This window comes from Cydia splendana, chromosome 20, assembly GCF_910591565.1.
Source record: "Cydia splendana chromosome 20, ilCydSple1.2, whole genome shotgun sequence".
In the NCBI taxonomy this organism is placed as follows: Eukaryota; Metazoa; Arthropoda; class Insecta; order Lepidoptera; family Tortricidae; genus Cydia; species Cydia splendana.
Window position 1 is genome coordinate 12,532,462 of NC_085979.1, and position 17,520 is coordinate 12,549,981.

The 17,520-nt window shown below is 38.1% G+C and overlaps 1 protein-coding gene across 1 annotated transcript; it reads right to left on the bottom strand.

Moving 5' to 3' along the window:
- Window positions 1-522: 522 nt before the first annotated feature.
- LOC134800940 (transmembrane protease serine 11B-like protein) lies at window positions 523-17,105 on the bottom strand. The gene is made up of 7 exons (XM_063773470.1): window positions 16,803-17,105; window positions 16,009-16,204; window positions 15,539-15,635; window positions 13,687-13,860; window positions 3,238-3,387; window positions 2,425-2,645; window positions 523-1,027 (listed from the first exon to the last, which is right to left on the bottom strand). The coding sequence occupies exons 1-7, from the start codon at window positions 17,068-17,070 to the stop codon at window positions 562-564; spliced, it is 1,572 nt and encodes a 523-aa protein (XP_063629540.1). The 5' UTR covers window positions 17,071-17,105; the 3' UTR covers window positions 523-561.
- Window positions 17,106-17,520: the final 415 nt, after the last annotated feature.

A 17,520-nucleotide genomic window follows, 5' to 3' on the forward strand; every position in this document is an offset into this window, starting at 1 on the left:
CCATTTTTAAAAATTTCCAAAAACCGGATTGACAAAAAATTTTTATTTAGTCATAGAATCTGGTCACAAAATTTCATGAGAATCAGTTAAGAATTGCGACCTGTAGAGGAGAACATCCGGAAATACAAAACTAAATATCTAAATACCGCCTAAACCAGCGATATTTTTTTTCTGCATTTTTTGCTATTAACTCTGTAAACATGTCTCAAAAAGAAAAAACTCTTATGATATCGATACGACTATTTGTTTAGGCGCCAGGTATCACGACTCCGCCATTTTTAAAAATTTCCAAAAACCGGATTGACAAAAAAATTTTATTTAGTCATAAAATTCGGTCACAAAATTTCACGAGAATCGGTTAAGAATTGCGACCTGTAGAGGAGAACATCCGGACATACGAAAGCAAAATGCCCGAGTCAAAACGTAGACCTTCGCTTCGCTTCGGTCAATTATACAAATAGTTTTTATTAGCGACATTTGCTTAAAATATCGGAGCAATGAACAAAAGTAAATAATTTCAATAAGACATTACGTTTTATTAGCAATTCCACGAACGCTTACTTAAGATTGTGTAACATTTTCTCGTGTAACATTTTCTTGTGTAACGTTTTCTCGTGTAACATCTTCTTGTGTAAAATTTTCTTTTTCTTTTAAAGGTGGGCTTGGATCATCCCTCGAAACGAACGCCATCAACTCCTCAAATCCATCCTTAGCCGTTTTCCCTTTACCCTCATTCAACATGATATCCCTAAGCGCCAAGGTACTTAGCATATTCTCATCTTCATTCCCATCATTGCTTTGTAAGATCCTGTCGTGTATTAGATTTGACAGATTGATGTCGTCCATCTCAGAATCATCTAAGTCGGTTACATTTTGGGGTTCATAGAGTGTTTCTGTGAAGCTTCTGCGCATAGCTTGTGCCTCGCTCAGCTTCCTTTTAGCTAGTTCTATGAAACTCGGCGATTGTAAGGTTTCCCGTAACCAATTCTTGATTCGGTTCTTCTTGTCTTCTACGCGGGCTTTAAATCTGGAACGGTAATTAAGAATGTAAGCTAAATAAGCACTGATTTTCACCGATGCCTATAAAATAGAGTTAAACCAAGTAAAGTCTGCATTTTGACAGCATACGCAGTGTGTCTAACTCTATTTACCATGCCACGCCACATCTGTAAATCACTCCTGAAATCTGCGTTATCTATTAAAATTAATTATTATTGATAATTTAGATGAGTGAAGCTAGAGTCTAGCTACTGAAATATTACACAAATGTTTGGCGGGAAATTCAAAAAATCTTGGGCTGGTCACACTTTGTATAGTAGGAGTTATAGTTTTGATACTAGAACATATTTTTGATTTTCTGTGCACACGTAAGGTACCTAAGGATATAAGTTAAATATACGTTGACGTGCACTCAAAGTCAACTCACATAATTTCTACCACTATGTAAAGTACAGTCAACGATAAACACATATGTTAACACTTTCTTACCATATACCATTGTTACAAGGCGAAAAATGAAATGTAGTGTAAATAAGACCTAGCTCGATAATACCGTAATATTAATCCATCACCAAAAACAATACATAAGTACTACGTCAAATATCTAAATGCTAAGTATCAAAATATTTATAGAGCACCAATCTCCTAATTTGTTTACATTTGTGTAGGAGTTGTAAACATTGCAGTTTTTTTGTTATACAACGCTACACGTCGACTTCGCACATTGTCGTAATTATTCAAGAGCTTAAATAATAGTTTGCGAACCTCACTCACTATAGACATTATTAATTTTATAAAATAAACTCCTTATAAACCGCAAACAATTTGAATGAATGACATAAATTGACAACTGACTTTTAGCTTTTTTTTAAATCATAGACAATTGGTGATACAACAACGAAATATCTGTCAACAATTTTTGGCTAGCCAGACTCTATCGATACATAGACCAGAAAGAAGGTAATATAAGATTGTGTAGCTATAGGAGAATTTTGAGATTTATTTTTGAGGCGACCCTAACCTGTAAGTACGTCGTATTTTTTCGTCTATCAGTTATCACATATCATTTACGTCACTGTCTCACTTACATACTTGTTAGAAAATAACAGTTATGATGGCAGACGATTAATCAAGTAATAATTTTGTACCTAACATCACAGGGGAGACTGAAACTCAGACTCCGTTGGCTAGGCTACCTTGAGAGAATGGATGAAGATCGGAATGTGAATGTGCCTGGATCGCCTAGCAGGAGGACGTCCTGTTGGACGCTCCTGGTATCGCTGGAGTGACAAGGTGGAGGCGGCTCTGCGCGAACTCTGAATCAAAAATTGGCGAGAAGTAGCGCAGGACCGAGAAAAGTGGCGCTGTATTGTGTCGGAGGCCATTTTGGGTCAATGAGCCAACGGAGTAAGGACGTGAGTATACCTTTGTAAGTCCTGCTCTCTCTCCCTAGCTTTCATAATCTTCTCCTGCAGCTCCGGCACATCGGCGCACTCGTTGTCTGCGATGGTCTTCTCCACCCACGACGTCATCTCTGACACCCTGCTGTAGACGCCCGGGGAGTGAGGGTCCCCGCACTGCTTGCCGCCGAACGACACGATCCCGAGGAGGACGCCGTCACGAACAGCGGGACCACCAGAATCGTGCTGTGGATGTTAGTATTTAGGGCTAAGAGGTTTCTATGTCATAATCTACATCCGACAAAAAATTTTATACCTGGCAATACTGGAATGCTTGTCAAATAATTATGTATCAAAACAATTAAATATTGTACATTTTGTGTTGTATTATTTTTCACACATTTTCTAAAGTTCAGATATAACCAAAGTAACCAATAGTCTTTCGATGGATATAAGAATATAAAAGCGTTACGCGTTTTGCCGAACTACATAGCTTGAACCACGTATGTTACGGCTTAACGTATGTTAAAAGGATTTTTTCCACCAAAAGAGTATTCGGCACACACCGCGTACATCTTGCTAGGCATTATGTAAAGCGGTACGTGCTCTAGCCAAATATACTCGCATTTTTACCGAAATATTAGAGATCCCATAAGTCAGTAAGAGGCAACATCTGAAACATCCATTGCAAGCATCTTTTCCTCCAGCGTCGTACCCGGCGCACATCATGTGAGGAGTTATGTAGAACACGTCGTGTTCAGCCAAATATCCTCATAATGCTATGCGTCCTTTTCACAATGCTAGATCTCATACTCATAAGTCAAAGAGACAAACGTACGTTACAAGCATCTTTTCCGCCAGTAGCGTACCCGGCGCACATCATCCGAGGAGTTATGTAGAAGCGGTACGCGCTCTGGCACTGGGAAAGCCTCATCGCCGGCACGGGGACGAAGCGGAGACGTTCAGGTATGTGTCCTGCCCCCGTTTCCTGGAATCAAGGATGTATAAATTTATCAAGTTGAATTTAAACTTATTGAGACATATTAACATTATATAGTTTTATGATTTTAGTCATGGGTCTCCAACTCAAATGATTTTATCACGAGTCGAGCGGACTGCAAGCTGAGCTACCTATGTCAATTAACGCACGAGTTTCGGTTTCAAGACTTGACAAGACAAGAGACCAAGGCAGAAACATGTCGCACTGGTGAGTGAAACTGCCACTAAAACAGAAGTGGAACTGGCCGACATCGATTTATAGTACGTAAATAACCATCCATTCTATGGGTACTGCCCCATCCAGTGAAAATCAGTACATATGTCTCTATCAGGTACCTACTCCTTGGAACTAGGTTCAGCAGGGCGATTTGGACCGCCCACCTTTGTTTTTCCAACTCATAACCAGTATGAAGCATAGGTAACATGATTCTCGTATACAGGGTGGAACAGGACGAAGAACTTTTACAAAAACGGGGAATTGTTCGACCTAAAAGCTTTATATTTTCCCAATTGTAAGAAATATTTTTATTAATTGTTAATTTCAAATATAAAACACTTGGTCTCGTAAATAGTAAGTGTATTGACGAACAAAATACGTGATCACGTGGTTTATTAAAACGCCTGATCGTGACGTCACGTCCGAACGAGGTGGCGCCATTTTCGCCAGGTTAAAGTCGGCTGATTGTGACGTCACGTCCGATCGAGGTGGCGCCATTTCGCCAGGTATAAAATACCTGACCAACTGATGATCGGGGTCTTTTTCGGTTGAGCTGTGAAACCGTTCACACCTATCTAAGTATTTAAAATAAGTGTTCTAGTGTAAACAGCAACTTATTAAAATAATAATTAATATAATTTTGTAGTGAATTATTTTAACATAATAAAAACCAAGTGACTGAATTTCTGGTGTTATACTTTTGGCCACCCTATTTCTCATATCAGAAGTGGGCATACATGAAGTACATACATACATGAAGCATGACGGGACGGAGCAAAAGAAACAAGCCAAGTCGAACGTCTCGTTCAAGGGACCGACGTTCACGCTATAAGGATGCAGTGCATGGTACATCCAGACGAAGAACGAGTCGGCGAGACCGTAGTACGAGTAGCAGAGAGCGATCCACGGAGTCCACGGCGAGCCACCATGGTGGGAAGCGGAAGTCGAGATCAACGCAGCGCAGGTCGCCATCGAAACGACGGCGGGTAGAACGTCATCATGAGAGCTTGGTACGAGAACGGTCTCCACGTGCTTCGAATTCTAAGCGACAGAGTTACACACCGGCACGAGAAATACAACAGGCGAGTAACATGTTTTGATGTTTTTTTTTCCTGAGCAAATGACTATATTTTTTTTTCCTCAAGGGATAAAATATGTAGAAATTTTAATTCGTGGTGATTGATAACACGATTATTGGTTAATAATAATAGTGTTAGATAATTATACATTCACAAATAAATCTAAGGTTCTTTTTTTTAATTATTTTTTATCAGTAAGAAAAGCATGAAATAAATAGAATGTGTAGGTTTTATAATAATTAGTTGATACAGCAGTTGGTTAATAGTTTTTTTTTATCATAAGTATAGACTTCTAGTTTCTTGTTTTGTGTGTTTTGTGAGTTTCTTTTAGACGATTTAACATTCACAGTATATTAGGAAAACTGAAGAATTGCAAACATATTTGAGTAGTATTATGTTTATGACTACAAAATAGTAAGACCTTAATCTCTGAATTCCAGCAAGAGTCTATCACAGAACCAATGAAAAGGTTAAGAGGTGCTGAGCTGGCAGATGAAACGGATGCGGTGCCTGCACAGCGACAACGAGACGAGAGAGTGGCGGACCAGCCGGTGTTGGAGCCAGGCGAGGGACAGGAGACGACCTCAGCAGCTTCGCGAGATAATGTCGAGGTACCGATGTTAACTTCTAGTTTGACTGATGTTGCAATGTTTTTTCAAAAATTGTTAAAGTCTAATACACATAAAATGTCATATGATAAAAACATCATTCCAAATTTCGATCCTGCACAAAAGAACCAAAAGATAGAAAATTGGATAGCCAAAGTAAATGAGTGTGCTAAAATTTATAGTTGGACGGATGAACAAACTTCTCATTTCGCCTTACCTAAGTTAGCCGGTTATGCTAAGAAGTGGTACGAGGGGTTGCAGTCTATTCTTATGACGTGGTCAGAATGGCAGGAACGATTGACTAGAGCGTTTCCTTCAGAAACAAATTACGCGGCTTTATTAATGGAGATGTTAGATAGGTCGTTAAAACACGGAGAATCAGTTGACGAATACTATTATGACAAAATGATTTTGCTTAATGCATGCGGCATTAAAGGTAAACAAGCTGTCGATTGTTTAGTTTATGCAATAGACGATAAAATCATGCGTTCGAGTGCTATGGCAGCCCGCTTAACGGACCCAGAAGATTTGTTAAAATTTTTAAAGGATTTTTGTAAAGAAACTAGCCTGAGAACGTCTAAGCGACCAAATGCAAGCGCTTCCAATGATGTTATCTGTTTTAAATGCAACAAATCAGGTCATCGCGCGATTAATTGCCGGAATTCTAACAAAACAGAGGTTACGTGCTATAACTGCAAAGAAAAAGGACACATATCAACTAAATGTCCTAAACCAATTGCTAAGTGTGATAATTGTAACTTGATGGGCCATAAGTCTAATGATTGTTTTCGGAACAAATTGAATACTAAAAATACTGATAAGAAAACAATGTTTGCGCAAAGCCGAAAACCTGATTCAAAATATTATAAGCCTGTGTTTATAAACAAAAATATTGAGTTGCAAAGTTTTGTTGACTTTGGAAGCGATTGTACTTTGATCAGACAAGATGTTGTTGATAAACACTCATTACCAAAATCAGAGAGTGACATATCTAACATTAGATTTGGGCCCACTGCATATACACCATTAGGACGTGTAAAGTTCAGTTTGACATTAGGGGAAGTCACAGCCGATGTAGACGCTTACATAGTAGACTCTACTGTATTAACTGACGAAATTTTAGTAGGGCAGGACTTTACAGAAAGACCCGAAGTTTTAGCAGTAAAAACACATGAGCGACTAGACATTCTAAAATGTGATACAAACAATACGAACATAGATTGGGCTACCCTGGCAAATAATGTTGAATCTACTAGTGAAAAGGTAGTTCTTAGAATCGTAACTGACACTAAGGTAGGCGCGTTTGAATTTGTGGACTGTAAAAGTAGTGAACAAAGGAATTGCGACATCTTGATTAACGATAGCTTACGGTCTCAGAAAAACATGGATTATAGTGTTGTAGGAGGAGTCTATAGTTTACATAACGGAGACTGTAAAATTGCGGTATGTAATCAATCCACGAAACCAATAACATTGAAGGCTGGATCCTTGTTTGTACGCGCGGATGAAGTCTCTGTTGTTGAATCTTTAGACGAATCAAAAGTCTCTTGCAATAGAATAACTGATCAGACTACTCTTACACCATTCACTAAAGATGATATTAAAATGAATCCAAATTTATCTGATGACCAATCAAAGATTGTAACTGATTTAATCAATAAGTACAGGCCATGTTTTGCACAAAATTTATCAGAATTAGGGTGTACAGATGCGTCAGAAATGGTTATTGAGCTTAAAGACCAAACACCAGTTGTCTACCGACCATATAGATTGAGTTATACAGAGCGGCAGATAGTTAGGGATATGGTGACAGAACTTATTGAGAATGATATAGCCGAAGAATCTAACTCTCCATACGCGAGTCCTATTTTATTAGTTTCAAAAAAAAACGGTGGGCGAAGACTTTGTGTAGATTTTAGGGCACTAAACCAAAAAACTGTCAAGGATCATTACCCAATGCCTAGGATCGAGGACCAGTTAGACATGTTAAATGGGAATAAATATTATTCAAGCTTAGATCTTGCTAGTGGTTATTACCAGATACCTATACGTGAAGACTGTAGACCATATACCTCTTTTATCACTCCTGATGGGTTATACCAATTCAAGAAAATGCCTTTTGGTCTTGCAAATTCACCGGCTGTATTTCAGCGAACCATTAATAAAATATTAGGCAATTCCCGATTTAATTCCACACTCGCTTATATGGATGACATACTTATACCTGGAAAAGATTTTGCTGAACAAATAGTAAGATTAGAAAATACATTTAAACTGTTACTAGACGCGGGACTAACTCTAAATTTACAAAAATGCAATTTTCTTCAAGAAGAACTAGAATATTTAGGTTATGAAATAAGTGCGAAAGGAATTAAACCGGGAAAAGATAAGATTGCTGCCGTTGCAAGTTTTCCAACACCACGAAACGTACATGAAGTGAGACAGTTCATTGGCCTAGCAAGTTATTTTCGGAAGTTTATTCAGGGGTTTGCGCTCATAGCTAGACCACTTACTGATTTGACTAGAAAGGACTGTTCTTGGTGCTGGACACCAGAACAAGAACAAGCATTTCACCAACTGAAAGAGTCACTTACACAACGACCCTTGTTAGGAATTTATAATCCACAAAGCGAAACGCAGGTACATACTGACGCTAGCAAATACGGCTTAGGAGGAATTTTAATGCAAAGAGACTATACGACAGGCAGTTTCCGTCCGATAGCTTATTTCAGTCGCAAAACTAGCTTAGAAGAACAAAATTACCATGCGTATGAACTTGAAACCTTGGCTGCTATCTGTTCATTACAAAGATTCAGAGTGTATTTGGTAGGCTTAAAGTTCACTCTTGTTACTGATTGTAGCGCGTTACGAGCAACTTTTGCTAAGAGAGATCTCGTTCCTCGCGTAGCACGGTGGTGGATTGCAATGCAGGAGTTCGATTTCGAGATTCAATACAAACCAGGTCATACTATGTCTCATGTCGATGCACTCAGTAGGAACCCTCAGCCTTGTGGACCGGAACCAATTCAAGACCCTATACCTTCAATATTAAGAATCACACAGGAAGATTGGCTACTTAGTCTACAGTTAAATGACGGCGAAATCCAGCGGATACGTAAAATTTTAGAAGATAAAGAATATTCCGAAATAAAAGATAATTATTTGGTTAAAGATAATAGACTATTTAGAAAAGTAGGTAGTGAGTTAAAATGGGTTGTTCCTAAAAGTGCAAGGTTTCAATTGTGTAAGTTTAATCATGACGACATTGGTCATTTTAGCGTTGAGAAAACTTTGGAGAAAATAAAGCAAGATTTTTGGTTCCCTAAGATGAGACGCTTTATAACCAAGTATGTCCGTGCGTGTATTGAATGCGCATATAGTAAAGAGCCGACGGGACCTAAAGAGGGTTTTTTGCATCCGATCCATAAGGTTGACAGACCCTTTGACACTATACATATTGATCATTTAGGGCCTTTTGTAAAAAGTGCAAAGAGTCAGTCGTATCTCCTGGTATGTGTGGACGCGTTTACCAAATTCTGCTTGCTGAAACCACTTCGAAATCTTAAATCTAACTTAACGATTCGAGCTTTAGAAGATATTTTCACGACATTTGGCTATCCCAATAGATTAATTTCTGATCGAGGAACTTCTTTTACTTCAAAAGAATTTAAAAATTACTGTGAACGATCTAAAATTAAACACATCCTTAATGCGGTATGTACACCTCGAGCTAATGGACAAGTAGAACGATATAATCGGACGATACTTGATTCACTGACTGCGTACGCAAATAAGTTAGGTGAACGCTATTGGGATACTATTTTAGGGAAGGTACAGTGGGGGTTAAATAATACCATGAATAAGGGGATAGGCAAAACGCCTTCAGAAGCAATGTTCGGAGTTAGAATGGTCAGTAAAGGCGATAATGCTTTTTCAGAAATTTTGCACGAGACACGACAAGTCGGTACTATAGAGGATATTAGGGCAGAAATAAGTTCACACATTGGGAAAGATCAAGCATCCCAAAAGATACGGTATGACAGTCATAAGATAAAGGCCAGAACTTATAAAGTAGGAGATCTCGTAAAGATACTGAAACCAACCCCAAGTAATGAAGGTCAAAGCAAGAAATTATTGCCCAAATTTACAGGACCATTTAGGATTACAAAAGTTCTCGAAAATGATAGGTATGAAATAGCTAGTATTATAGGGTCTAACATTACACAGAGAAACTATTGTAATGTATGGGCAGCTGATCGTATTAAACCCTGGATAAATACGCACACTGATGATAATGGTGATGACTTTACAAGTAGCTCTGAATCCGAAAGTAACGACCATTAATGAGTTCTTGGTGCACGATCGAAAAAGATTTCATAGTGATTTGAATATAAAACTTATTCGTGTGTGTAGAGTTATGATTAAGTATATCGTTTTATATGTATGTGTGAAATGGATAAGAGCTGGAAATAGTAATTGTATCAAAGATATTGTATATACGAAGTTGTTGATCCGAGTAGTTAGCAGTGGCTAAGTGAGAAGAGATAATCATTCGTGAGTGAGATTGAATTGATTTGAATTGGTAGTTAACTATCGAAGTCATCTCAAACTCATAATTCATTAGCTATATGACAGCATTTAATGATGATTGGATTATTAGAGTTATTTATGTTCTTTGTCAGTATAGGTAAACCAGAACTTTGGGAGTATTGTCAAGAGGGCGCTCGTTTTGAATTTTATATAGCAACAATTTGTATAGTGGGGACAATGGAAATTGGCAGATGATTTTTGTTTTATTCCGACAACTTTAATAAGTGCGAAGTTTGATGTTTGGATATGTCTTCGGTTTTTACGCTATAAAATTCGTGAATTTTACGACGTATGACACATAAATCAAAATCATCCAAATCTATTTTCTTTTTTTGTTTTCTTTTTTTTAGGTTTGGTCGTTAGTTCCGCCCTTACGCCCTTCGCTAGCAATGTGTGATACCGATGCATGCGATACACCTAATACACAAATCAAATTATTACAAGACATCAACCAAATCGTGACGACCTGACTATAGTGACATTTGTCCATAAGTTTGAAACTTACCCGTCAATTCAGGTGGTAATTTCGTTATGTTTTCTAATGGAAGAAATTTCTCTCCCGCACGTTTTTTTTCCAATAAATAACTATATACACTATTTACAACTTTTTCTCTGTAAAATCTAAAACTTTCGGCATGATTATTGCAGTCTAATAATAATTCACACGAAACTAGACAAAGCAATGTTTACATTGTCAATATTGACAACTATCATAGAGGGTAGATGTTGTCTATTATTAAAATTGTTGCCATTGCTAGAAATTAGTACCAACAAATTTCCGTAACATGGCGCACCCTCAATAGATCCTGGTTCACCTATAATTATTCATAGTAAATATAGTAATGCTAAACTGATTTTAAAATGTTTTGATGATTAGTATTGGTAGTATGGTTAGCAAGGATAGTAAGGGTAGTATGGTTAGTATGGCTAGTATGGTTAGTATGGCTAGTATGGTTAGTATGGTAGTATGGTTAGTATGGCAGTATAGCAAGAGTGGAACGACGGAATTAATAATATGGTTGATGTGTGATAATATGTAGTCATGATTGAGTGTGATTAAAAGTCAGTTATGTAAAAAAAAAAAAAAAAAAAACCTGTGTACGATATCATTTCAAATATTATGTAGTCCAGTTTGTAATCTTAAATAGGATATGTATTGATGACCATGTTAATCTTTAAGTACCTAAGTTTGGGACAAACTTGATGTCAGGAAAGGCCGAATGTAAGAAATATTTTTATTAATTGTTAATTTCAAATATAAAACACTTGGTCTCGTAAATAGTAAGTGTATTGACGAACAAAATACGTGATCACGTGGTTTATTAAAACGCCTGATCGTGACGTCACGTCCGAACGAGGTGGCGCCATTTTCGCCAGGTTAAAGTCGGCTGATTGTGACGTCACGTCCGATCGAGGTGGCGCCATTTCGCCAGGTATAAAATACCTGACCAACTGATGATCGGGGTCTTTTTCGGTTGAGCTGTGAAACCGTTCACACCTATCTAAGTATTTAAAATAAGTGTTCTAGTGTAAACAGCAACTTATTAAAATAATAATTAATATAATTTTGTAGTGAATTATTTTAACATAATAAAAACCAAGTGACTGAATTTCTGGTGTTATACTTTTGGCCACCCTATTTCTCATACAATGAACTATGTTCACATTCTTTACTAGTTACGATATAAAGCCGGTTAAACTTTAGTGCAAAAATCCAGTTGTTTCAACCCTAGCAAGTTGATCGGGCGATGACGTCATGAAAATAAGTTTAATGACCTTTTGTAGCAAAAAAAAAAGACAAGTACATGTCACTGCTAAATAAATGTAGGAATTGACAGTTCTAGATTGCCGATCATAAATAATAAACAAGAAGGTCAAACCAACCAAAGTTTAGCAAAGAAGTTACTCATTTCAACTACAGCAAAAACTACAGACAAAGAAAATCATACTGTCTCTTTATTTTCTAGTAACACTGTTAACTGTCCATCGGTAAGTTAATCTAATGTTTTAATAGTGCAATATCTTCGCTAAGAATATTAATTAAGAGAGTAACAAAGCTATCATGTAGCGACTAAACTCTTTAAGACTTAATCAATAATCATACTGGCCAGTTTTGTGCTTGACGATTGATTGAATACAATTTGACGTTGTCATTGGCAAAAATCTCATATCGTGTTACAAATATTAGGTCATTACCTATGAAATTGGCGTTTTGTTCGGAGAATTTCAACGAAACAGGAATTTCCATACAATTAATTTTGCGGATATTTTTTTGATGGCTAATTCAAACCAAACAAAATTTTTCCAGTAATTTTTGACACCTTTAAGGTATGTTTTCAATATCTCCATTTCTTGAAAATTGGTACCATTAGAAAAATATAAGTAATTTTAATACTCGAACCGACAGCACATGAAAAGACCTATTTTCAAGGCTTAATTCTGAACACTTAACAATAAAAAATAACAATTAATTGCTGTCAAGCAGTTTGGCGAAATCATATTGTAGTTTTATTGTAATTGTGTATGTACTTTTGTAAAAAAAAAAAAAACTAGGATCAGACTTATATCTATGAACAAAAACGCCAATTTCATAGGTAAGGACCTAATATTTCAAAATGCATCAATTGAATGCTAGAGGTTATTTAAATTTGCTTTTTTTGTACGCAAAGTGCAATTACAATTTCTCAAATACGTAATTTGGACCGACGAGACTTTGTTCACACGAAACGGTATGTGGAACCGCCGTAATGAGCATATCTATGCTGAAGAAAACCCATTCGCATATCGTTATGCAGGACACCAATATCGGTGGTCAGTGAACGTTTGGGCGGCAATTCACGGAGACACCATTATAGGGCCTGTGTTTTTACCACCAACTCTCAACAGAGTGGGATACATGAACCTTTTAGATACGGAGCTTTACGAGTACCTCGAAGATTTGCCATTGGCCGAAAGACCACTTATCTGGTACCAACAAGATGGAGCACCAGCCCATTCCACACATGAAGTGCGACGTAAACTGACTGAGCTTTTCGGACGTCAGTGGATTGGACGATTTGGACCACGCCGTTGGCCACCTAGGTCTCCAGACCTAACGCCGCTCGATTTCTTTCTGTGGGGTACATTAAAAGATATGGTGTACAAAGAAGAAAAAGAGTGTAACACCGCAGTAGAGATGAGACATAGGCTTACGGTTGCCTTTGAAACTCTCCGTAGGAGAAACATCCGCACCCAAATGTTGTCGCAGGTACACCGACATACGCGAGCACGGGCAGCAGCGTGCATAATCAGACATGGCGGTATAGTTGAATTATCGAGAAGATGGAATTGCATTTGTATTGGTTGTATGCTGATAGTACAAGAAAATAGAAAATTCAAATATAGAATGCCTGTAAACAAACAATACTACTACATATGCAATTCCACGCTCTCGATGATTCAACTATACTTTTGAACATCGCATGTAAATAGTAAGTGAAGTGAGTGACATCTGTCATACTGTGCAAATGTAAACAGTAACTTTATAGCGGCAGTTAGGGTTGTCACCTATAATAAAATGATTAATTTTTAATTTCTTTTTGTTTTACTTAACCTAGCTTTATAATGATAATAAACTGATTGAAAATTAATTAGATAACAATATACTTTCAGCAAAGATCATAGTAAAGTACCACCCTGTATATATGTGTTTGCAGGCTCCCATGAGCCGTGGCAAAAAGCCGGGATAACGCGAGGAAGAAGAGAACAGATATGTGCACACTATTGTTATTTCATAATAAACAACCAAAGCTTACATGAGTACTGCCCCAGCCAGAGACAATCAGGATGTCTCCCGGTTTGATCAGGTACTCCTGAGAGGGTAGGTTCAGGACCGCGATGTTGCGGCCGATGGGCATGGGCCGGTCCAGGCGGACCAGAGCGAAGTCGTAGTCTGCGTTGCCGGGAACGTATTTAGAGGGGAAGAACGCCTGAAATAAAAAAAAAAATACAAACGTTCTGTAACTTATTTTTAGGGTTCCGTAGCTCAAAAGAAAAAAACAGAACCCTTATAGGATCACTCGTGCGTCTGTCTGTCTGTCTGTCGGTCTGTCACAGCCCATTTTCTCCAAAAGTACTGGACCTATTAAGTTGAAATTTGCTACACATATGTAAATTCGTGATCCAAAGCATCTTACGTAAACAAATGAATTTTAAACATGAGGCCACTTTTGGGGGGGTAAATGAGAAATTAAAAAAATAATGCTTTTTTAACTATATCGTGTTACAAATCAAATGAATGAACTCATTTTGAAATTCTCAAAAATATTTTTTTTTGTAATTTTAAAGTAAATACACTGATTTAAACATTCACGATTATTAAACATTATCAAACTGCACTCGGGACTTAATCGCGTATTAAAGTTTTAAAATTTTACCTCCGACGTTTCGAGGACGGCGTTGTCCCCGTGGTCTCGGAGAAGACTGGCTCAAGTTGACATCAACATCTTCTAGCCGCGCGAGTTTTTCGATGTAAGCGGAAACGAATATTGACAGTCGATAAATCGAATATCGTTAGTGTTGTGTGTCGACAGAGTAACATCCCTAGTGCGCAAAACGTTCAAACTGATAAACAAGACCAAGTACGGGTAGTTCGAAAAACTCGCGCGGCTAGAAGATGTTGATGTCAACTTGAGCCAGTCTTCTCCGAGACCACGGGGACAACGCCGTCCTCGAAACGTCGGAGGTAAAATTTTAAAACTTAAATACGCGATTAAGTCCCGAGTGCAGTTTGATAATGTTTAAAGTAAATAGTTTAGACGTTATTTAAGAAAATAGCCAAAACATGACCACCCCCCCCCCCCCGCCTTTATTTCCGAAACTACTGGGACTAAAATTTTGAAAAAAATATACATAATAGTTCTTTACCTATAAATGACAGGAAAACCTATTCGAAATATGCAATCAAGCGTGAGTCGGACTAATTACTTAGTTTTTGATCCGACCCCTACGGGTTTTTTGAAGGCACTCGCGATTCACATGTCAAAAATACATTGTTTTTAAAATTGGGTAATGTACGGAACCCTAGGAACGCGAGTCCAACTCGCATTTGGCCGGTTTTTTAATAATTACCTACCTATAGAATTTTTGCGACAAGTCGTTAGGGGTCATCCATTAAATACGTCACACGTTTAGGGGGAGGGAGGGGTCAAGAAAATGTGACATGTTGTGACATGGGGGAGGGGGGAGTCACAAACATTGTGACATCACTTTAACTTCATCAGTAACCGAAAATTAATTTATATTTTTTTATTCGCTGTACAGTTAAATAATGAGTTTTTCGAAGTAACTTTCGTTCCTAATTGGTTCTGTGTTATAAAATTAGAATTACTAATATTTCTTTTACCAAAAAAATTTATTCATTAAAAAAATTATGCCGAATTTCTATTGCCGATTTCGTTGAAAACAAAATTGCCTAAAATGTGACGTCACACCAGGTGGGGAGGGATTTGCAAAATGTGACCAAGTGTGACAAGGAGGGGGGGAGGGGTAAAAAAACCTAGAAATTCGTGTGACGTAATTAATGGATGATCCCTTAGTCCTTTTTGCCGATCGATTTCATTTTAACGCTGGATTTAATTGAAGTTCAAAATTTCTCAAAGCACTCACTCTGTTGACTCTAGCCTGGTATCCTCCCCTATTATGAAAAGAGCTCCCTGCGCGTACTATGAACACGGCCAGTTTCTTCTTGTCATTGTCGTGTGCTCTGTAAGTAAAAAACATTACGTGTTTTAAAGAGGGCGTAAATCCAGGATATTAGAAGGAAACAAATGATATGGCGCGTCGCAATGGCCCCCAGGGGGGTCTGGTCTGTACTCACGACCACACCAATGACGGCCACGGGATATGGCCACGTTGTACGGGCATGTCCTGATGCTGGGCTCCATGCCGCATATCGTTGGAACGAGACAGATATACTCACGACTCAAAGCAGTGTCCGGCCGTAAGCACCCACTGCTCGTCGATTATAGACCCGCCACACCAATGACGTCCGGTGCGGGATATGGCCACGTTGTACGGGCATGTCCTGATGCTGGGCTCCATGCCGCATATAGTTGGAACGAGACAGATATACTCACGATTCAAAGCAGTGTCCGGCCGTAAGCACCCACTGCTCGTCGATGATAGACCCGCCACACCAATGACGTCCGGTGCGGGATATGGCCACGTTGTACGGGTACATGCTAATACTGGTTTCCATGCCGCCGACGATGCGCCGCACGGCGAACGTGCGGAACACCCACGACATGTCACCATCGTTGTTGGTTAGGGTCTCTGAAAACATGACTAGTTGACACTTGAGGTTTACGTTAGTGTACTGTGGGCGCAGCACGGTTCCATTTTTATCGTCTATCACTATGCGCGTCCCTTTCGCACTTACATACTTGTTAGAACGTGACAGGCATGGTGACAAGGGATAAAAACGCGACCGTGCTACGTGGTGCGATAGACAGGGAATGCGATAGAGTTCACGCAATCGCTAACATATCGGTATATCAAATGCCAATTCGTGGTAGCGTTGAAGGGTATTATTACCGAAAGCAAAGTAGACCGCTCAACTCATAAAAACATTGCCCTTAGACAATGTTATTTTGTGAAATGGAACTGCTCATGAAGACCAAAATGGAACTGAAACGAGGCTTTTTAAAGCTAATTATTGTGATTGTTATGAGATGCAATATGCCTATGCTTGTACATAGTTTAGGTAAATATCATTACAAACTGTTTTGTGAAGTCGATTTTTTTCTATTAAAGATTATGAACATCTGTAGCTGTACCATGAGTCACTGACAGTCAAAAACAAATATTGCGAGCGCTAAACAGCCATGTAAAGTATCACTTTTTGAGCAACTGTATTAAAAGCGTTTCTTACCTTCCTCTATCTTCTCCGTAGCAATTTTAAATCTTGTGGCTATATGATCGCTCTTAAACCTATAGTTCTCTTCCAGCATCGACTTTATATTATCATCTTCATTGCTCTCTTGACTTCCCATTCTCAACGCAGGTTTCCCCCGTTTCTCATCTCCTGGTACCGACTTGGGCGGAATATACTCAAAATACACCCCTTTCCTCCTTTCAACATCACTGAGTGCAGTTTTTCCGAAAAATAAAAGAAATGCTACTACTAAGTTAGTGACCATGGTTGTAAAGACATCATTAACATTATCAGTGTGTGTGGAGAACGTACGTACGTAGATTTGATTGGAAATTAATGAAACTTGATGATACGCGCAGTTTTATGTGAATTGTTACATTTTATGACTTGTAGTTACTTACTTCGGGTTTGGCGGCGTAGTGCGTAGTATTAGAATCGTTTAAAACTTATTTTCTTTCTAATTTTGCTTTAAAAAATCTAAATATTACCAGAATTATAGTTTTTTTTATTATGTCACTAATTCATACAAACCAAGTAGGTTTAAATGAGTTTCACTTTGAAAATACTGACGTTTGTAAATTATGTTTTAATTCACTTATGTTTTAAAATATTTACTTAATTTGATTAATTTAATAGCCAGTTTTTACACATATGGGTCTATGGCTTCGAATCCTAATCTGCCAAAACAAGACAATATAGCGGACGAATGATTGAA